We start from the raw sequence: 23,933 nt of genomic DNA on the forward strand, positions 1-23,933 counted from the left end.
GAGCAGCCAAAAATAGCCAGATTACAATCTATTTTACAATGTTTATGCATACAGTTGAACACCTTGCTCCAGAAATGACTCAATGCTGGACATTACCAGAGCAAATGTGACAGTGATCCCTCTGCAGTACCACAGCTCTCACACAGGGAGGAAACTGATTAAAAAATCTTGTTAAGTTTGGTTTTCGATAAGTAAAGTCTGTGTAAGACTTTTAACTGGATCAATCTGTATCTAGAGCTAAACGAGCAACTATACTGGACAAACCCTCCTCCCACAGCTCGACAACCAAGGCCTCCCTGAGATGAGCAGCCTCTACTGGCAGCGATAAAGTGGGAGACTAAATGTTTAGAATCAGGCTGAGAAAGAGTAGATCATAAAAAAAATGTATTCTTGGGTTTGCTGTGAATTCAGGGATATGCTCAGTACAAAGTGCCTGACTTGAAGGTAGTGATAAAAGCGTTGTTGGGGAAGGTAGTATTTGGATTGGAGCTGTTGAAATTTTATACCATGGATACCTAGGTGACCCCTGATTCCTATTGCGAGAGGTTCCAAACGCAATATCAAACATCAGGGGAGAAAGGAGTCTGGATTGGTTAGAATGGAAGACACTGAATTTGAATGAATTATTTCAACCTTCTCTATGAAGTTCATCCCAAACCCAAATCGTTTCTGTCTCTCTAGTATGTATGGCCATTCGATCTGATCGCATGCCTTCTGGGCATCAAGAGATATTGTAATGACTGTCCACTTGGTAGGTGAGAGGCGGATTCTTGACGCATTTCCATCAAACAGAAACAAGAGTTTTTTTTATGGTTTCTTTGTTGCCGTTTATTGAAAGTTGCACAAGAATACTGGTACTTACATTTTTGAGGTATATGGTGATGTTTCTTGTCTTGTGTTTAAACTGAAACTCTCACCAAAAAGCAGCCAAGGCTTTACATGTGAATGTAGATGAGTCACACATTCGTGTAAAAGCATAATTACAACGAAAGAGGCACTTTTAAGATTTACCATAGTGTCGTTTTCAGGCAAGCTAATTCTCAGGCAAGCTAATTCTCTGCTACAGGCACTGTTACGCTAGCATCAAAATCGCTATTTTTAAAACACTAAGAGGGCTCGACACAATATGAAACTTTGCTCGTAGTATCACCAGGGTCTCTACACATGAATATAAACATTGTGAACAGTGTATGTGTACACAGAGTTTACTAAGAAGAAGGATTTTAAACAACTCACGTTAGTAGCTGTATCTTCGGCGTGCCGCCATCATGGCAGACAAAAAGTATCGCTTCCTAAGTGTGAAGGCTTGAGGACCGATCCACCATTACTCGCCTTCCTGTTAGGTCTTCTTATTACTCTGTTTCTTATGTCAAGTGACTTTTAGGCTATTTAGTTAATAATGCTGCAATGTTTCATCATAAATTGCATACATATGTGTTCACTTTCATTTTTGACCTGAAGAAACGACCTGAGGTCAGCACCACAATAATAATTTATCATGACCTGATCATGACTAATTGGTGACATGTAGTCATATTTCATGTAGCGTTACTTTTAGCTTTCTGTCTGTTGCCCAGTTGGTATTTTTTATTTGTCAATTCATTATTATTTTTATTATTATCATTATTATTATTTTAGAGGCTATTTTTTGTGTGAGGTTAGTGGTTGGGGATAATTTTTAGGCTATCTCTTATGAGTTTTCTTTTGATTAAAGTAGTTTCTTTGGCACATCCATAACAGAAACAGTACTGCCTAAAGATTGCTGTAATACTGAGAGTTAATTGTTAATTGCAATATGTATAAAGAATATTATGATTGCACCGAGAGTGCCCGACATTCCACTGCAATCCACTTCGCCACTGCGTTTGTTAATTGTTCTGTCGTGGACTTAATTTTGGCTTTGAAGCCTGTCATCTTGTTGAGTGTAGATTGGCGACATGGCCTGCTCGAACTAGGAGCATTGTCTGTGCTAGCTGCAACATGTTTGGCAGTGAGGAGGTAGTGGAGGCTGGAAGTGCTCCGATGATAGGCAAATTCTTTCTTGCACAATTTGCACACAACTGTGCTTTTATTCAGGTTTCCACTTGGTCGTTTTTTAGAACTAAAATTTCCGCCCACCAAACCCAGCAACGACTTCTCAACGGTTTCCATTTCTCGTGTTGTGTCCTGTGCATCAGTATTATGGGTTTGCCTGGACCTTGTGCCACAAGCAACGTTTTGTGCTGCGTGGAGTGCTAAAATACATTTTGATTGTCATGTTATTTTTTCTGTAATTAATTAATCGTAATTAACGCAATAAAGTCCCAGCCCTAATTACATGTTGATCTTCTCCCATCCTAAACTGGGAAATAATAATTGGGAAACCTAACTTCATGTCCTTGTTCATTATCTTCTTCAGTTTGAGGCAGAATATCGTCGCTTTGCTTTAAAGAGGAATGGTCCGGGTGGCTTTCGGGAGTTCTACCGCCTCCTCCAAACCATCCATCGCATCCCTGGTGTTGATGTACTGCTGGGATACGCTGATATCCATGGAGACCTCCTTCCAATCAACAACGATGATAACTTCCACAAAGCTGTCTCATCAGCCAATCCTCTGCTTCGTATTATCATAACCAAAAAAGGTAAGAGCAAGTTTCAGAAGAGGTTTCAGAAACAGTCTGAATCCCTTGTTCTCTTAACCAGTCGCTAGAACACATAGAACTGCTTGGAGTGAAGATAGACTCTTCTCTGGTTAGGGTTAGGGTTTTGCTTTACCTGTTGGTTGTCCTTCCTTGCTTTTAAGCATGGGGCTGAGCACAACAGCAGGGAAACTTCTTGTTCTACTTATCAGACATTTTTTTCACAGTTTATTCTTCATACACAACACCACCTGATGATCATCTGCCTTCTCTGATACTATTTTCACACACTTCTTCCTTCACTTACTACTTAAGAAGTAGGTTATCTGCTGAGGCACATATGACATAGTTGAAATCCTTGTGAGAAACGATTACATTTATAAAGCTGTGGTTTGTCAACTTATTTCTTTTGTTTGGGTTGGCATGGCCCTCTAAAAACAGTAGATTGTTGGAGGCTCCTTTATTATTTTATTTATTGATGTATGTTTTTTTGAGGACATGTATATTTGTACTAGGCGGTGTAGGAAGACCAAACTATTTACATTATCATACATTTTTATTACTGGGCAGACATAGCCTACTGTCAGTGCTGCATTGATTCTCCAAGCCGAACAATTGACTTGTATGTCCTCCTCTGGGCTGGGCTCGTTATCACGATATGAGAGCTTATATGGTCTCAGATTTTGGATTTCATTGTATTGTGATATGGCATACGTGTTTTCTATTCCTGGTTTTAAAGGCTGCATTACACAGTAAAGTGTTTGCACTTTCTGATCCGACCAGACTGTTTAATTATTTGAATATATTAAGTCATTTAGTCATTTTATCCCTGTTACTGGTGGGTATAAAAAATTTCACTGTGTTCGTATTTTGTGACAGTACCAGCAGTTATCTTTTCAATATTGTCACAATATCAAGGGCAGGGATTTTATATGTAAGCATGTAAGATTTAAGTTTATATTGTAAACAGGTAATTACATGACAATGAATCTCAGATGATATTGTGGAGTAATGTAACGAATAGTGTAACAAACAACTTTATATAGGGAGCAAATTGGTAATACATAAATCTTATCTTAAGTAACAAGTAGTTGTACTTTTTTTGAGTAACCAGCCCAATGCTATTCGAATCTAACAGAAGTACAAACGAGTTTCGCCGTGAATGAAGGATTTTTCTGTTGTCTGGCATTAAAAACAAACTTCCTTTGTCCATCCGAACAGCGTTGATTAGTTCCTCCATGTTGTATTATTTCACTGGTTATTGTATATTGTACTGCTGTCTCTCAGCACCTTCTCTTGCTGTGTCTCTCTGTCTTGCATAATTAATGATGAAATGATGCTAATATTCTGCTGAGTTGGCCGCTATTAGTGCTGTTAGTTTAATCAGATTACTTAAGTGGTCTGGAAGAGAGAGGGAGAGGGAAAGATCTTTAAAAAACAAGGCGTCTATGTCAGAGAGACTCTGGACAAGGAGGACGAAAGGAAATCAGAACAGACGCTTGTTTTAACACCCTCTTTAGCAGTGCAAGCTCACCAACCAAAACATGAAGAAATAACCCATAAATCCATCCAGCCCAACACAGTAATGCCTTAAACACACAAACACCCTCACACAAGCATACACACACATTCATGCAGGCACACACACACACGTTACATTAGGAATAATGGTGTAATTCAGTCTCCAGTGTGTACTTCATCAGCAAGGATTAGGCTCTGAGTTAGCCAACTAAAAATCTACTGACCAAATCACTTAATCTTTCCTTCCTGAAGTGTAATCCTGTTTTTATACATCAACCACATGAATGGAAAGACTCATACAGCTGAAGCCTGTATGAGACTGATATGGTAAGAAGATTTGGGAATTTATCAGGTTTTTCAGATTAAGCAATAGAAAAATCTACTTCCTGTGCTTTTATTCTTGATGACCTTTTCTCAGGGTTGTTTTGTGTGTTTACATGTACAGAGATAGACAATATGTCAGTTAAATGGATTCAAATGGGTATTTAAGTTTGTTTGACCACCTGGTTAGTTTTATGTGTTGTTTATTTTGTTTTTATTTTATGCCGAGGAGAAGTGGAAACCAGAGTTATGTAGTGGCTGTTGATGAGAAGATGAAGCTTAGGTCTCTCTGCTGTAGTGGCAAACCACAGCCATAAGCATACACACTGGGAAGGAGAAGGTGAGGGAACCAGGGTGGTAAAAAACAGCAGGGAATGAAAGACAAACACAACCAGGGCTGACACAGCACACATTGTTACAGTTTGTTACTTTAAGGGCATGTACTTGTGTATTTGAAATTCTTGAACATTAAACATATAATTTTCTTTCCCAGATATGACACATTTTCATCCACAAGCTTAAAAAAAAATCCCAATAAACTATATCACAGTTTTTGCCTAATGCAACTTGATCACTTTGACATGTCCTATTAAGTCTAGCAATGTGGACAGTTTTTCATTTGTGTTACTCCTGACCAGTAGTTCGCACCAAATACAAAAGCATCTTCTTTCCACAAATTTTGTCTGCCAGGAATGACACAATGGATGAAAAGAGCAGTTAGCATACACATGTGATCTAGAATTGGAAAAATATACTAACCATATGGTTACATCTGAGTGACCAGTGGTCTGTATTTTTTAGATAGAAAAGCTGAATTTAAAGAAACTAAAATTAACAAGATATTAGATTGTCTGAAAACAATTCAAACTAATTTGGAAGGTCTGCAGTGTTAGGCCTAGTCCACACGTACCATAACGATCTTTTTTCCTCTGTCTTCCTCTGCATCATTTCAAGAATATTTGCGTCCAAACTGATCCACTGTTAAGGACTCAAAACACCATAGTTCATGTTCCAGGCCTATAGGTGGTGCTTGAAATTCACCAAAAACAGAGAAGAAGAGACGGAGCATGTGCATAAAGCTTGCGCACTGTATACAAAGAGACAGTAGGGCTGTGTCCGAAATCACCCACTCATTCCCTACTCCCTTGTCACTAAATAGGGAGTCGAACGCTAGAGGTAGGCAGCAAATCCGTATACTTTCCGTATCGATGATGCCATCGCCCCACCCCTTGACATGAAAACGTGAGGGCTGAGGACATGTTCAATCTATTAGGATACTCTACACAGGGACTGAAGGTCTGCAACCCCTCTCCAGTTAGTAAAAACTGAAGAAGCCTCTTGGATGAGAGGTGAAACATCTTCAAGAAACTGAAACCAGTCCAGTTGCCTATGATGTAGCACTTACAATTACCATGACTTGTATGACTGAAAACCTCCATCGACATACTTCATTGTTTTGACACTGTTTTGTCTCCTTGCACTCACTGAAGTGGTTCCTTATTAAGTTGGAGAGCTTAGAAATGTACCTACTGCTCATATATTTATCAGTCCAGAGAGGGCTTCTGCCAAATGCCCAGTCTCATCGCCATGGCCTGGCCTGTTCAGTTTCCCTCAATAAGTGAATGGTTGCTTGACTGACAGAAACAACCCAACATGCACCCCTGAATTCTTACAGTAGCCTTCTACCTCCAAGATGTACTGATTTGCAACTGTTGTAAGTCTATGATGTGGGCTATACGGAGAGCTCATGTTTTCAGTGTGAGGTGATTAAGGTCAGACCCATATTGAAGCTATTTAATGCCTAAACTGTGATAATATCAGTTGTATAGAGTGTAATTTGGAGTGTATTTTCAAATAACAAATTACTTGAATTTTAGTCAGATATCAGTGTTTAACATTTTGTAACAAAATACATTTGATGTATTTGTGCCTTTGTATGTTTTTTGTGTGTTACAGAGAGAGAGAGAGAGAGAGAGAGAGAGAGAGAGAGACAGAGTGAGTGATAGCAGCCCATCTGGTATTGTAAGCCATTACCCACTGAGTAGGATTATCTTACTCTAAAATACTTCATCAATCATATCAGCTCCACTCACTGCCACTACTTTATGTGCGCTCTGTGCTTTGTGTGCAGTGTGTCTGTGAACGAGAGAGGGACAGAGTGAGAGAGTCTATGTATGTTTCTGATGTGTACAATGTAAAAAGGGTCTAAAAGGATTACAGGGGAGGTTGCTGTCTCATACGGTGTATGAATTACAACCATCTGCATCAGTACTGCAGGGTTAGCCTGGCTAATACTCTCATCCTGCAGTGGTGGCCATGGCAACAGTTTAGCACAAATATATATAACGGTGGTGTTTTATCATTACAGCTGCATGGTAATGGAATAGTTTGTTTGTCTTCAAGTGATTCTGATGTCAAATGAAAGTGCAGCTTGTCATTGTTTATTTATGCGGGTACCTACTTCCTGCCCTCTATCTACAGTGTGTGCCATATCTGCAGAATTATGTGACATGATATGCAAACCATTGACTGTATGAAGTAGTGGACAGAGTCATCATGAGGTCCCCAATAGGTTTCTGAGGTACCAGAATGAATCTTAATATGGATTTTTAAGGCCATGGTCATCTTAGCAATACCTGACTCTGCTCTACTTCCAGCTAATCAAAAATTGGGCAAAGAGTTGGAGTGTAGGTGGAGCTGAAGAGAGCAGAGTCAAACAAGTTGATGCAGCTGGAAGCTACCAAGATAGCTAAGGTTTACAGATTGCTTTTTTTTCAGAGGACGCCATTACCTCAGCATTAAAGGTGCCACGATGTGGCAGAAAAGGAGGGGGGGCTTTTATTTTATCCAGCTGATCTTGCATTAGCTGCAGTGTGCACCAACAACCACCAAGTAGCAGATGTGAACAGTCCAGACTACACTGAACACATCATAGCCCTGTGCTTCTCTCTCCTTTCACTAGAACCAGAGACACTGTTTTATATCCCCATTGACTCCATATCAAAGTCCATATCAAAGCTTGTGTTGAAGCACAGTAACTAGCGGATTACTGTGTGTACGAATCAAAATCCTCCTTGGATATAAGTGTGTTACTCATGATTATCTAAATTAAGGTTAGTTGCACATAATTGCACATAATGTGTAATCATGCATGTACTCCATGCCAAGCTGGTGCTGGACAAACCTATATTTTGTTTGCCTACAAACTAGATCCTGGTGTTGTAAATAGTATAGCCTATAAACAGTAAGCAACATCTAAAATTATCCTCACTTATGATGAATAAGGAAATGTAGCCTACAAACTAGTTCCTGTTGTTGTAAATAGTATAGCCCAGGAGTACTCAAATACAGATCTTAAAGGGCCACAAAAATGTTTTCAATGATATTTCTGAGACACTTCAGAGGATCTTCAGAAAACATCATATCTCATTTCACTTTAAACCTACCAACACACCGAGGCAGAAAGTTGTCCATCCTAAGTACAAAGTACCCGGGCATAAGCAGAGTAATGTACTTTATGCAGCCGGTGAAGGCTGGTTGGGTCAATGAGACAACTGAAACACTTGATTCCTGATTCTGCATTCTACAGTATCCACATTCCATCAGCCCATAAACGTTACATGACGTTTACTGTTGCTATGACAACAAGTGGCTTCTGCCATCAACACATGTTAGCTAGTTTAGCAATCAAACAATTCATAACCCATAAAATTGCAATTTTGAACAGTTACCAATAGCCATAGCTTAATTCAATGAGGAGCTACAATAGTGACAGTGGCATGTATAATGTATAACCACATACACCTGCACCACTGGTTAAAGTTACAGTCTGACATATATGTTATGTAAGCGTGGAGGCAGTGTGGAGATCGCTGTTAATTAGCTGTGGCAGACTGTAAGTTTCACTTATGTTAGGACAAACAAAATCTTACAGTTACATATCTTTAATTCATCTAAGACCTATTGAAGTTAAATGTCAGCCAAAGCAGTCATATTAAAATAGTGGTAGACTACATACACCAACCGAAACACAGAGAGCAGGATTCAAGCACTCAGCGTCTACAGCTATCAAGTTCTGCTCCCCTTTTTACCGCTGCAGGGTCACCAGAGAGACATTTGTACAAGCTGTTAATGCGCACAAATAAAAAGAAGCAAATTTTGCCTCACGTTACTGGCGTGAGTTTGATTTTGGCTGGATTTGCTCAGAGTACTTATAATAACTCATTTTGACTTATTGTGATTTTGTATTTTTGCGTTCCTTCTCCTTTAATTCACCTTTGATTAGACTTCCTTGTGAATGCATTCTAGTCATTTGTTATGCGAGAATCCTACCTGGTAAACATTCAGTGCAATATAAGTAACTGTAAATTGTAAGTGTTGTTTATTTATATGATTATTAAATATTTTTATAGATATGGCCTGAATTTTAGCTTAAAAAACATTCAAATAATGACTCAACAATATCAACAGAATGTGCAGAAACAGCAATCCTGTTGTATATCTATTACATTGGTGTACAGTTTTGCAGAGTTGTGTACTGAAGTTAGCATGCTAACCAGCTAGCCTCAGCTTGTCCTGTTAAAAAATACTATTTCTTACCTCAAGGTAACATAATGATCTCTGCCATAGTTTCAACTGGCAGATATATGCCAGCTTTTATTGTAGTAAATTGTCAAGAAATGAAATACTGTTTTCTACTGTTATTTTCCTTGCCAAACAGTATGCGGATGTGAACATAGAGGGCTCTGCAGGGATGTGAGTTGTACTGTAGAGGCTGTTGCTGTTGGATAGAGGAAGAGTGAATAAAGCAGGCAAGACAGAAGAAGCTCTCCGGCTAATTATTTCTTCAAATAATATTGAATACCACATTTTGGCGACGAGGATAGCAGTTTCTGTGCCTCTACCTGCACCTTTGATGCCTTGCCCAGGTGAACCTGCTATCACTTTTAGTACGTGGTTGAAGATGTTTGAAAACTACATGCTCATTATTGGTGCTGCTGGGGATAGTTGGCCTGATGCCAGAAAATGCACCGTTCTTCTCCATACCCTTGGCCCAGAGGGACAAAGACTGTTTTATGCTCGGCCTGATACAGGTGATACTTATGCTTCGGCTATGGAGGGAATGAAAAGGCACTTTGTTCCCAAAGTTAGCGTGACTGCAGAATGTCACAAATTTTGACACACGGCGCAGAGACCTAATGAGACGGTAAATGACTTCCTAGCTGCATATGGAGATAAGGAGGAACAGATGCTTTGTGATCAACTGATCACACTGACACTGAGTGTGTCGACAATACACGTATATGGGCCAGACTGTTAGTGGAATCGGACCTGACTCTGGCTAAGGCTACTACATTAGCCTTACAGATCGAGATCTGCAGATCTGACAACACTGCTGCTGTTACAGCGGTGAGAGTCATACACTCACAGCCACGGAACAACCGGCTGTGGGAAATGGCCCGGAGGACCAAACCTGCTACAGCTCCAAACGCCGGTAAAAGTCGCTCCTGCTACGGCTGTGGATCTGTCAGTCACAATAAACTATCATGCCCTGCAGCCAAAGCCACATGCAATTTATGTAGAAAAATGGGACATTTTGCCAAAGTTTAAAAGTCTGGCCAAAAAGAGGTTCGTGAGGTACTGATAAATGAACAGACTGTGCTTCACAAGGACGATTCTTTGCAAGATAAAATTCTGTACTGTACATGTTGATGCTGATGAACCTTCTCATGATGTTCAGCTAATTGTTGATACAGGTTCATCTGTTTCTATTCTTCATGTGAGCATGCACCAGAACCTCTTTCTTACATGTGAACATGCTAAGCCTACTGTGACTCTGTGCACACACTCAAAAGTGAAAATACCAGTTACTGGTTGGTGAGTCAGGTGCTGCTTTGCTTGGGTTAAACCTTTTTGTCGCTCTGCATAAGTGTATTGAAAGTAACAACTAGATCAACAACTGTGCCAATTGTAATGCCACCAACTGTTCCAGAGGCTCAGGTACAAGAAGTTGGATGTGCAAAAGGGTCCGTGCAGAAAATACAACTGAAACCACATGCCATTCCAGTTCAGCAGAAGCTGAGGAGGCTTCCTTTCTCAGTACTGAAGGCTGTCACCAAGGAACTTAAAGACCTACAAGACAGGGGCATCATTGAGTGCATTGATGCATCTCCATGGGTCCCTCCCATTGTTGTCACCCAGAGACGGGGTGGAGGAAAACCTTGTATGTGTGTCGACCTAAGAGAGCCGAACAAATCAATCTGCTACCCCCTACCCACACATGGACAAACTGCTCACCAACCTGCGGGGGGCTACTGTCTTTTCCACCATTGACCTTGACTCTGCATATCATCAAATGTTGCTCCACCCAGATAGTCATGATATAACTGCATTTAGCAATCGCGAGGGCCTTTTCCAGTTCTGTCGTGTCCCATTTAGCCTTGCTTCAGCTCGTTCAACATTCCAGAAAATGATGTCTACCATACTGTCTGGCCTCCCAGAGTACACCCAGCAGGATTACAATGCCAACTTACGGAGGGTGCTGCACGCTGTAAATGAGGCGGGACTCAAGTTGAACATATCAGGGTTCTCCCCATAAATTTTTTAAATTTTCAAATTTCACCGTCACCGGTGAGCAATGCCGGGGGCTGTGCTGTAGATCAGGCCCAAAGAATCAAGCCTGATCCGAGCCTGTGCACGTTGTGTCAGCCCGGTCCAACATATTAACTGTAACTATGAGCCCGAGACTGATTTAAACCTGACATTCTTTTGGTACGTGGGCTGTTATAACTGACTTTCTCAACAACAATTGTGAGTTGTTTGAACTACAGAAATCTTAATGAATAAAGCAATAAGTGCCGCACCTTATGCACTCGACAAAGCTGACACACATGTTGTCACTGCCCGTGCATTACTCTAATCTGACCACTTTTTTCAGTAACAAGTAATCTAACATTAATATTTCCAAACCAGTGATCAGATAAAAGATACTTATTCAAATCACTGTGCGTTAATATTATTTTAGTCATTTTCCTCAGTAAAAATATCTATTTTTGCTTTCTTCTTGCGTCTCGGGGAGTGATGTCACGTATGCGAGAAGTCACGTTTTCAGCACGAGGACAGCTCAGGTGTAACACCACGCAGTGACACAAACACAAACAATGGAGGGAGGAGAGAGATGTGCATTTTCTAGCTGGAAATACAGTCATTCTTATGAGTTATTAAAAAAACAAAACACAAATGCTTGATCAAGAGCCTGACCTGACCTGGGATAGTGGCCTGTTGCAGCCTTTGAACGCAGCATCACACAAACTGTCTGCAACTCACAGCGAGAGTCCACCTGATTACTAACCTGGCATACACTGGTGTTGCATTGGCTGGGTGGAGTTTGCCACCAAATTAATGTAAAATAAGCACATCGGTATTCGCCGGGGTAGATTAATCAAGTGGACCTAATGTTTGAGTATCGGAGGCTGGAGAGCTACTGCATTCCGCTGGATTAAATAAATTTGGGGGAGACAAAAACGGGATTTCGGAACGTGGGGGGACATGTCCCTCCTGTCCCTAGTGGATATTGCCTATGCATCTTATTCATCAAATGAAAATAGGAAATAAACACCCTTGATTTGAAAATGAGTATAGCAGCACTGAGTTCAATCAGGCGTCAGGTGTCTTTCCTACGACACACCATATCCAAAGATGAACTCCACCCTGACAAAGACCAAGTCAGTGCAGTGGGTTAGGCGCCTGTCCCACATGACACATGCATCCTGAGATCCTTCCTTGGTCTTGCATCGTGGTACAGTAAGTAAATTCCTGACTTTGCTACCATTGTTGAACCATTACGTGTCACTCTCAACGACTCTACTGACCTGAAGCTCACTTGGACTCCAGTCCAGTTTTGCTGAAATCAAAAGACTGATACTGGAGACCCCTGCTCTGGCACCATATGACCCTGAACTGCTAGTTAGTTACATCGAAAATATATCAGCATTTCAGACATAAATTGTTCATGTGTCCCACATTGTCCCATACAAATATACCCTTTGTCACACATTTAGCTTATTGTGATCTGGTCACCTTGGAGGCTGTTTTTTTGGTCCAGTCATATTCATTTTCAGGCTGCTCACCATGTTTTTGGATATACCTTCAAATTCTGGCTATATATGATAAGTTACACATTTAACATCTTGCCTCCTTACTTAATTTATTCCCTGTTTTACCTGGTGTACCTACCTACAGTGTAAACATAATGATTATGTAAACCAGTGCCCAGAGGAAAATTTTACTGCTCAAAGCTTGCTCCTTTACAGCTATGGAGCTGTAAAGGAGCTCAATGAGAGTTCTCATTTCAGTCTCATTGTAGTCTTTTTTGGTCTCAAACATTTCTCATTTGTTTCTCCTAAAATTCCTTGGGAGCAATAGGTGAGACTTGAGACATTACCACTTAAACCTTGCACCTTTCAGCACAGGGGAGACATTCTCTTCATTGAGAGCTTGATGAGATCTCCTTTGAAACTTACAGGGAGCCTAAGTTGGGATTTTCTGCACATGTTTCTCGGGAGAAATAATTGAGAAACAGGAGAAATCAGTCACAGCCTCACTTTGGTCTCACATAGATCTCATAGTTGTCTAAGAGAAATGAATGAGACACTACTGAGATCTCTTTTCCAATTTTTGTTTCCTCTGGATGGGTAGAATAGATAGCATCTTAAAGGAAAGCATGATTGATTAACAGTTGTAGTTGGAAGTAGGTGGTTAGGGTAATGCCATACCCTCACAGCAGGAATTGTGCTCTTTGTGTCACTCTTTACTGTAAGCACAAACCTATTGTAGACCTTCACTGGATTCAGCCATGTGGCAGCCCTTAGGGCTCCAGATGGTGGGCACTAAAGAGTGAGGTCACTGTTTTAAACACACGCGCACACGGGGATGGGGATTTGAAACTGGGCCGCCCATAAGGGGGATAAAATGGGAAAGCTTTCTAAAGCGCAGCTGCTATAGGAGGGCCCGTAGAGGTCAGCAATAATCATCAAACTGTAAGGCAAGTGATGTCTGTTTGCCTTTGGTGAAATTTGGACACATGAGAAATTCAATATTAATAAATTATGAATAAACAGCGAACCCCACACTGTGAGGCAGCAGGGGTGGGGTTTAGATAGGACTGGGCAATATGGCCAAAGTTATCACGATATGTTTTTTTTATATTGATCAATGCCAATAATTATCATGATGTACACACAGACTATATATATATATATATCTATATATATATATATATATATATATATATACATATGTGTGTATCGTCGCAGTCCAATGAAAACCATGTCTCTTCAGTTTTGAGGATTTTGACTTTCTATGATATATGGAATGCGCCCGTTCTCCTCTGTCTACTGTAAGAATAGAATAGAATTACTTAAATGATCCCAGACTGGGAAATTATTTTATTTTTAACGTTCAACATCTAAATGACCACTAAGAAGAGGTTTTATTAGGTGTTTGATTTAACGCGTATCTCCATTGGATATCAGAAGTGTCCATCAAACCGCGTATCTCCACACCCCTTTGTGATTGCATCAGCTTTTTTCCTCCAAAGACTGAACTAGAAGGTAGTCACCACTTATCACTTTGTTTGTGCAGCCAAGGTAAAGTATCACCATAAGCCTCTTGTTTAATGACTATTCAAGTTTGTACTAACGTTAGTTAACATTCATTCACATCGACATTTGTATGGATTACTTTATATCGCCAATTCTTTACAACTGTGCGTGCCAGAGGGGAGCCTTGAATTCGATAAAAAACTTTTCTAAAATCTCTACAACTCATTTTCAATTTCTGTGCAGCAGATGTGTTCAGGAAGATCAGTAAGCATGTTGCATTCTCTAGGAAAGACAACAAATTTGTCCTCAAAATAAGAGCTTTACATTTCACCTCATTGGAGTTTAGAACTGGGTTCTGCTTTTAATTTTAAAGTAGCGACCGTTGGTAGCTTGCCGCTACAACCACAAGCGGACAACGAAGACATCTACAGAGACCGAGAAGACATTAGCATCTCCTGGATCTCAGCAGCTGTCCAGTTGCTCATCTTGACGTCCGCGGATGAAGTGGTGGACTGACTGCTGTGATCAGCTGTTTCCTGGTTTTAAAAATCCCCGGCTGTGGGTTGCACAACAGTGCACATCATCAACACCTCCGCCCATCTCACACAGTGGCCCGCACTTTGACGTCTCGGATTTAGATAACGTTAGCAATGGAGGTGGAAAAAAGCGTACCCTCCGAGGTGGCAAAATGGTGGACCAAAACAGACCCCCAATGCACCGCCCTCTGTCTAAATCCGCGGACCTAGTCACAAAAAGGATAGCCAAATTGGCGGCTTGCTGCCCAGAACAAAAACTGCCATTAACTTTGCAAACAAGGGCAGCCATGTGCTGCAGGCACACTGTCGAACAGAAGTGCACAGGAAGAAGGTGCAGGTCATAGCATCAGCACACTGTAGCCAGCACCTTTCTTCCAAGCAGAGAGACAGCAACTTCTTCAAAACCCATACTCATCTTGTCAGAACACACTCCTTAAGGGCTTGCTTTTTTCATTTAGCGGCAGATTGCGCTATTAAAGTTCTGCTGTTCCGCATTTCATGAGAGAAGTTGTCACTCTCATTTCTTATATAGCATAATGGGACCATGTATAGATAGATACTGTATTATACATTCATACTGTCTTGTAATTCTTCTTGATTTATCTCTCAGTAAATGGTTTCAAAATATTAAGGTGCATGGCTAAAAGCAGAAGGAAGCTCTTGCTGGAAGTACTATTCTAAATTTTGTTTAAATACAGAATACTATTAAAAAACAGCAATACTACATTCTAGAAATACTTTGTAACAAATACAAGTCCTAAATGCAAATGTAAATTTCTTAAACAGGGACTTTGCAGATTTCAACCAGTTTTGTATCCTTACCATTTTTGTATGTTATGCAAATTCACAATGTTCTCTCTATGTTGCCTGCCCCCAGAGCCCCCCAATTTCAAAAATAGGTGTGCCTTGAGCCCACTTTTATGCAAGGACCATCTTTGCAGCATTTAAGTACTTATTGAATGTCGGAGTTTGAGTGTGGTGCAGATTGGCTGGACCGTCTAGGAACCGGGAGGTTGAGACTCAAAGTGGGGGTACGTCTCGATAGGCGCACGTCTTGGTTGGCGTGGCTTCATCATTCCCCCGAGGTTCCTGTGCGGGGATGGCATGGGTTCCTGATCTGGAGGATTGTCTCCCTGTTGAGTGTTGATGTCGAAGGCTGGACAGCTGTTCTGTGAGGGGATGGTGGAGAAGGAGAGTTTCTGGGGGGGAGGGTTATAAGAACAGTAACAGATCGGAGGACACCACATCAATCCTCCACTGCAATGATAAGCACATTGACCATCAGTCTACTAGTAGGACGCTACAGCGGGTGGAGTGACACACATTAATTGCCCCCAGTTCAATATCAAGTGAGGCTTAACTAGTGTCTGGGCCCATACTAGATGTTTATAGCATGTATATTGTATTCTTTAAGCTGCATTAATTTGTGACTTTGTGGACCGCCAAGTCTGATTTGCTGCAGTTTTTACACTGGTGCTGTTTTCCTTTGTGCTTCTTTGTGCAGTTTGTGGATCCTAGTTTTAGCTTTGCCGCCTTGTGAGTACACAATAAACTGCATTTCTATTAATGACCAAGGACCAGCGAAAAATTATTAGTCATTCATCAGCTGCTGATTGTTTTCGTTCTTTCGTTCTTTTGCTGTTTACCCACACATACATACACACACTTACATCCATCTGTGCACACCTCTGGTGAACGGATTGCTCAGAGTTAACTTTGTCTCCAAGCCATTGTTCATTCAGACACTTGTGTTACAGTAGGGACTAGAGCTAATTTAATAGTCAAGAAAAATAATTCACAGTTTAAAGTGAAAGTCTCACCAAAAGCAACCAAGGCTTTATTTGTGATTGAACAGGAGTCAGACTTTCATGTAAATGCATAATTGCGACGAAAGAGGCACTTTTAAGATTTACCGTAGTGTCGTTTTTGGGTGTCTAACAGGCAGGAGAGTAATGGTGGACCGCTCCTCAAGCCTGCCTAGGTCACACTCGGGGATTGACACTTTTTTTTTGAGATCCAGCTCTTACGGTGAGTAGTTCAAAAACTTTCTTTACAGTAAACTCTGCATACACAATGTTCTCAATGCTCGTGTTCATGTGTAGAGACCCTGGTGATACTACAAGCGAAGTTTCTCGTTCTGTCGAGCCTTCTTGTGTTTTAATGTTTTGATGCTAGCATGCCAGTTCCCCATACACTCCATTGAAAATAAGCTTGCCCCAAAATGAAACTATGGTAAATCTTAAAAGTGCCTCTTTCATTGTAATTATGCATTTACATGAAGGTCTGACTCATATTCAATCACCAATAAAGCCTTGGTTGCTTTTTGGCGAGAGTTTCACTTTAATCAATAATGAAAATAAAAATTAGTTGTTGTCCCAATGTAAAGAATTGGTAAAAATCTGTTTTTTAACATGAGTCAAATATTATTGCATTTACTCTATGTACATACAGACAGACATCAGTATGATCAGTGTCAGATATCAGCATGACATCTGGAGTGGGATAACCCTTTAAACCTCTCAATCTGACCCATGTCATCCAGCCTATTGAACACACACCAGTGATAAAAGAAGCTGCCGGAGTATACTACATCACTCATATGGTTCCCTGGTATTTTTAATCTACAGTGTGTCTGTCTGTGTATGTACACATGTACACTGTTAAATGCAGCTGATAACTCAAGAAAGCAGACAAAAGGAATTATCTGCTGCTGAACAACGATGGGATTATAGATTGAGATTAAACCTGTCTGTGTTTAATCTGTTTGAATCTCAACCAGAGACCCTGACCCTCCACAAATTGCTCAGACACAGAGTCTTCTACAATCCTTTGGTATTAATCTTTAACCAATCAGGGATATTAGTGAGGGCTGCAGTCTTAGGGAAAGTGTTAGCATGGGGAAGGATGGTAGTTTCAGTGGGATACACAAATTCTGATGGGACAAAATATAGATCATACTCTGATATTGTTGTGAAGATAAAAAGCTTGTACATGCATTAATTACTACATTTCACTTACATGTGAGAGTTTGTTTTTATCCTAACATGTTAGACATTGAATCATTTGCCTGAATGTACCTAAAAAACTTTTTCAAACTATTGCAGCCATGTATAAAATACCATGGGACCACAAAGCCATCATACAGCCCAGGAAGGCTATTACCAGCGTAATATAGCAATATAAGTCCTATATCAATTTAACCTGAAAGGCTGGTCAGAAAGGAAGAAGCCAGTGCTCCAAACCACCATACAAAAGCCACATAATTACGGCCCAAGTCCTCTGGTCTGACAAAACAAAAATGTAGCTTTTTTTAAATTATCAGGTTGTCCTCCAGGATTCCCTATAATTTGCTGCCATCATTTTACCCTCTACCTTTACAAGCCTTTCAGGGCCCGCTGCTGAGAAGCATCCCAACAGCATGATGCTGCCACCACCATGCTTCACGGTGGGGATGCGGTGTTTGTGGTGATGTGCAGTGTTTGGTGTCCACCAAACATAATGTTTAGTCTGATGGACAGAAAGCTTGATTTCGGTCAGACCAAATCAGCTTCTTCCAGTTGACTATGGAGTCTCCCACATGCCTTTGGGTGAACTCTAGTGGAGGTTTACTGAGGCTTCTTTGACAGTGGCTTTGTCTTTGCCAGTACCATAATCTTACTGGTTACCAATGAATTCCTGTGTGGAAAGAGAGAACCAATGGAGGGAATAAGAGCTTGAAAAATGAATTAATCCAGTAACACAAAGTAACTTTTTTGTTAGTTTAGGATTATATAACAATGGAGCACATCTAAAAAGTAAATCATACTGGTTAATATCAAATACACTAGTGTGGTACTGACATTTCTTATATCATTGTGTTATTACCAAAACTCATTTTCTAGCAGTGTTGTATCAGGTAAATTAGCATATTTTGAAGCAGTAAAGTTTCATAATATCAAAAGACACTTAGGGTGAATAAGGAGGAGAGCAGGACAAAACACATTCAAATAGGAATGCCACAATTTATGGCCCTAGAAGGGTCTAATGGTCCATGTATGAGGATGTGGTCTCTGTCTGAAGTGCAAACAAAGTTGTAAATTGGTGGGATGATGAAAGAATTTAGTTTCTTCAGATTTTCCTGTGTTTGGTCTGCTACACATGGTAAGAAGAGGAAAGGGAAAGAGACGTATGACCATGGTGAAGTGTGAAATTGTAGAATTATATGAATGTTGTTATCCAAATATTTATAAATTCCTCTTGCACATGCAGACAGAGTAATCATTACAGATTTACTCAAAGAATAATATTTTTTGACAGAATTGTAATAATGTTCCTCCAAAAAAAAAAATGAAGAAAAAATATTCAGATTTCCGGTTACACTTGATTAGATTATGTAGATAAACCTGTGTTGGGGCTTTGCAAGTATGTGAATGACCCTATCTTTTGCCTTTAGCTCCTCTCCCATACCCTATGTGAACGAGTGCCGGGGTCACACAAGTGACAAGTAGTTCTTGTAAAGCTTTTAGGTGCTCGGTATCCTGCTGCAAGATAAAGTCGGGTCAAGTCATGGCTAGACTAAAGGTTTCTCAGGGAATAGTGAATGGAAGTCTAAAATGCTTTCCAGTAACTGGATCAAGTTGCATATAAAGTACAATCAGGAAGACCCAAAGTGACCTCACCAGCAGAAGAGTAATATATCAAGCTGGGTTAGAAAAGCAACTTCATCAGAGAAACAGAATTTCATAAACAATCAACACAAGGCTACAATCAGAGTCTTCAAGCATGCTGTATTCCCACAAACTACTTGGTTAATTATAATCAGTTCTGTAAAATCTAGTCCTTCCTTCAATTTCTCTAGTTGTTTACTACACTATCTACATGTTTAAACTACTGTATGTATGGTAGGTTTAGGCAGCTTAAATCATGGTGGTTGTCATGACTTAGTATGAATCCAAGACAGACAACACACCTGGCCTTCTAGTGTCAGAAATTTTGTCTTTGAACTTTGTTTATATGCTGCATATATCAATATGTGCATTTTTAATTTCTGTGAGAATGGACTGATTTCCAGAATTTGATAGCCCTTTATATTTTCAATTTGAAAGAGCTCCATGTTCCCTCAATACAAATAGGGCAATTTCCATACGTCTGGTATACATGTATATGAAGAGCAGCTTTCAAACATAGTCTTATTAAAACACATTTCAGTTTTGATATTAAAAACATATAAAAAGTGGAGCATTATCACTAAGCTATTAGTATTAGCATTTCTCGTACTTTCATTAAAGATACATTCTATGTTTAAGTTTTCCATAGGGGTGCAGCATTGTGCACTGTAGGCTAAAGTATTGAGTTCATCACTTCACAACAGTCATCAGGGCAGTTTCCCACACCATTATAATGTTTCAATACATTTTATGTAAAAAAAAAAAATTCCAATGTCTGTGAATGTTAATTTTTTCAAAAGATATTGCAATATAAATAATGAACTGTTTTCTCCATCCCTCTGTGTGTCTTCTTTAAGAGGATGAACCTATAGTTTTTGCAACCAACTCCCTCCAGAGGCGTAAAAAGGGGCTAGGCTTAACCGCACTGCGCACCACTGCTTCAGGCTCCACCCACTCAAGGAACAAAGCAGGCCTTATGATTGGCCTACCACAGAACTTCAGACAGATCTCATCCATTATTGATGTGGACATCCTACCTGAGACACACCGACGTGTACGTCTCCACAAGCATGGTACACACAAACCACTGGGCTTCTACATCCGTGATGGGGTGAGCGTGCGGGTGACACCACAGGGTGTGGAGAAGGTGAGATAAATTATTTTATTTGACCCACTTACCAGTCTAGATCACGTTACATCTTTACATATTTACAAAATTAATTGTAAATTGATCAAATATATTGATAAATTAAATACAATAAACCCACCCATTATCAACCAATGAGATGACTTTTTGGAGATATATTTTTATTTTTGAGGATATAGTCATTCTCGAAGAAAAGAACAAATATGCAGAAAGAAAAGGAGGGTCATTATATTTAATGTCCATCTGTCTGAAAAATTACGTGACAGCTTAATGTGGAGAATTAAGCATTTCATGGCAGTTTATGGATCTATTTGCGAAAAAAAGTCTCTACTCTGTAGCATAAGAATGATTTTGAGGTTACTATTTTAGGGGAAAATATCTACATATTATCCTCTGTGAACTGATTTGAGGAAGCTGTATTAGGGCAACAACCCTAATACTGTTTCCTCAAGTCAGTTCACAGTGGATCGTTATATTCCCTAGACGTTAGGTGAAACATACCTGCTATGATCTTAATTCTTGGCTTTCTCAGGCTTCAAGTGCCCCCATAAATGTTTAGTCGGGTTGACGTCACATGATTGTGGAGGAGTCCATGACACTCATTCTTGTAGAGCTTTGAGGTGTGTTTGGTCTCATTATCCTGCTGCAATATAAAGTCAGGTCAACTCTTGCGTAAGGGTTCTCAGGGGATAGTGAATGGACCTCCAAAGTACAATCACGCAAACACAAAGTGACCACACAAGATCCATATATGAAGTTTAGTTCCAAGATGGATAGCAAAGCAGCCTCATTGACCAAATACGAAATATTACATACCAATATTAAAAACACATCTATACCCAGTCAGGTTAAACAACACTATATATTTTTTGTGTATATTTAATAGACCAATTACTGACTGCCAGTTTTGTGTAATTGAGTTAAGCTCTTTATGTACGCAGGAATGTTGCTACATTTTTGTCTTCAATTTATTGAGAAACTGTTCATAACTTATGAGAGGGGAGGGTGCTGCAAAACAGACTTCATTTTTTTTTTTTTTAGTACTGGGTGGCATTGTCTATTGTTTTGGCTTAGGGGAAGGACACAACTTTAAATGGTTGATATTTTGAATTTATTTTCTTTTTGAGTAGCTTGTTTTACCTCTGTACGACCCCAACATGACGCACTTCGTTTGACAGCGGTGTATGTTGCAATTGAGAAAGCAAGAAGCTTTGTGGAACACTGTGGAATCATTCTGGAATAACATAAGTCATTAGGTTTTGCACAAACTTTTGGAGTCCATGCCACTTAAATGCTTGCTGTGATTAAAAAAAGAGGGTGACATACCAAACACTAAGATACAGTATGTTCTTAGTGTGTATATTAGGGGTGTCACCATTTGAAATCACAAAATCAATCAAAATGAGCCTTTACTTTGGACAATTGAATCAAATGCAATGTCCACAAGTATCGTGGGGGACCAAACTGCGGGTAATTTCTAGTGATCGATAAATTAAATACATTAAATATACAGTATACAGCTCTAGAAAAGCTCTTAATGTGGCTTATTTCCCTCTCATTGATATCGTGGTGATGTTAAAGGAGAACTTCGGTCAATTTCAACATGCAGCTTTATCGCTCAAGCTACCCTTGACTTGCCAGTGCCGAAGACGCAAAAACCTTTGGTGCAACCCTTACAGGGCTCCTTGAACGAAGAGTTAGCATTGACCGCTAACAGCATGGGGTCTGAACTGTACACTGTGTTTTAAGAATCTTAACGTGCTCCAAATCTCACCCCAAAAGTTATGCAACATCAGCAGACACCTTACAACACAGCATTGTAACGTGTATGACTCAAAAAGAATAAAAAAGTGGTTAAAATTGTGTGTTTTTGCAAGGTGCTACATACCGGTTTGTTTACATCCCTGTCCTCCAGTAGTCCAAACTAGTCGATCCGTCGAGTGTGCGCTTACTCCCTCACTGGCAGAGACGGAAACTTGAATTTTGCAGACAGAAACGTATTCCAGCATTTTCGATTTTCTGTTCATAACGCACATGTCCATGTTACAGCCTGTCATGAGCCATGAGCCCTACAATAGCCTGTTATGAGTCTATTCGCTTTGCACTGAGAGCTAGCTTGTCTGCATATGATTGTGTGATGATGTGTTCATTTGATTTTTACAGAAAATAATTTAATAAAGACTCTGCAGAGCATATATATATATATATATATATATATATATATATATATATATATATATATATATATATATATATATATATATATATATGTGTGTGTGTGTGTATATATATGTATGTATGTATGTATGTATTTATTTATTTATTTATTTTAAGGTACATTTACAACAGATTAGAAGTACCAGGGCAGTTAGTTATTATAATTATATTGTAATCATAATTATCTGCATGACAATCCTAATAAGTGAATATTTATGTCTGTAGGACATTATTAAGTCAAACTGGTAGGGAATTAAAACATGCAGAAGCATCCAACAAGCTTTTGAATAAGGTTATAATTGTAATGTTAATACAGATATGGAGTAAACAATGCAACATTGTGTTTTATTGAAGTAATTGAAAAGTATGGACATAAATGCTAGCCATACATGAAAAACATGTCTGCCTCAATAAAAGCACAGCCTCAATGACAAAGACACACTGCACACTCAAAGACACACTGTACGTGCAGGAACTGAGGGACAGATAGGGGACGTAAAACGCATTTGCCACTTCCCACATAAATGTTGTGATCTAGCAAAACAAACGTGATCTTTTTGCACTTCTACGTAAACAGTGAGTCATGTGTTTGAACATTTGGAGACCGGGAAATTGTAGACGCAGATGGTGAGGTATTGAACTTAAGCCAGATTGTATAATGATGCCTCACACATTCAATTTGATTAAAATGTCATATGTTCTGCAGTCAACCAATACTAGACAACAAATAAAGAAAAACAAAGTTAATAATGTGATTATAGATATTTGGGCATGCTGACTTCTGTGTGTGTCAGAGATTTGTTCACATGAAATATAGGTTCTCAGGTTGTAAATCATGTTGCAGAGAGATATTACATTTGTATGTTTTCTTTTTCCTTTTTCCTTCTGTTCCTACTGTAGGTTCCAGGAGTGTTTATATCTCGTTTGGTACGTGGTGGGCTTGCAGAAAGCACAGGACTGCTGGGAGTTAATGACGAGATCCTTGAGGTCAACGGCATTGATGTAGCAGGAAAAACTTTGGATCAGGTAGTGTCCAGCATTAACCTTCTTGGCGATGTGTAAAGCGATGGCAGAAGTTTCAATATGTCTCCATAATGGTTTTCAGTTTGTGTATTTAATCAGATACTATATGAGGCATTAGATAAAGATGGAAAAACATGTTTACAACATTCATTAGTCTTGTTTAACCTACTTATACAGTTTTCATTGTAATCTTTTTTGTTAGAGAAGCTAAAAAATTCTATGTGCTGTTTCATACTAATATTATTAACCACATTCATTAACCTGTCAAAATCTTACCTGCACAGCTGATCATTGGTAGCTTC

General features: G+C 39.6%; 1 protein-coding gene across 4 annotated transcripts in view; it reads left to right on the forward strand.

The window, feature by feature from the left end:
* pard6a (par-6 family cell polarity regulator alpha) overlaps positions 1-23,933 on the forward strand; it is a 41,183-nt gene that overhangs the window by 8,853 nt on the left and 8,397 nt on the right. For 2 of the 4 annotated variants that reach the window (XM_037108205.1, XM_037108204.1), the window contains exons 3-6: positions 2,399-2,621; positions 16,540-16,626; positions 20,102-20,391; positions 23,509-23,634. In XM_037108205.1, the coding sequence (XP_036964100.1) occupies positions 2,399-2,621; positions 16,540-16,626; positions 20,102-20,391; positions 23,509-23,634 (726 nt within the window). Of the gene's footprint in view, positions 1-2,398; positions 2,622-6,422; positions 6,456-16,539; positions 16,627-20,101; positions 20,392-23,508; positions 23,635-23,933 lie in introns of all 4 variants that reach the window. The other 2 variants (XM_037108206.1, XM_037108207.1) reach the window with 2 other exon arrangements.

The sequence above is a fragment of the Acanthopagrus latus genome, chromosome 8 (genome assembly GCF_904848185.1).
Source record: "Acanthopagrus latus isolate v.2019 chromosome 8, fAcaLat1.1, whole genome shotgun sequence".
Taxonomy (NCBI): Eukaryota; Metazoa; Chordata; class Actinopteri; order Spariformes; family Sparidae; genus Acanthopagrus; species Acanthopagrus latus.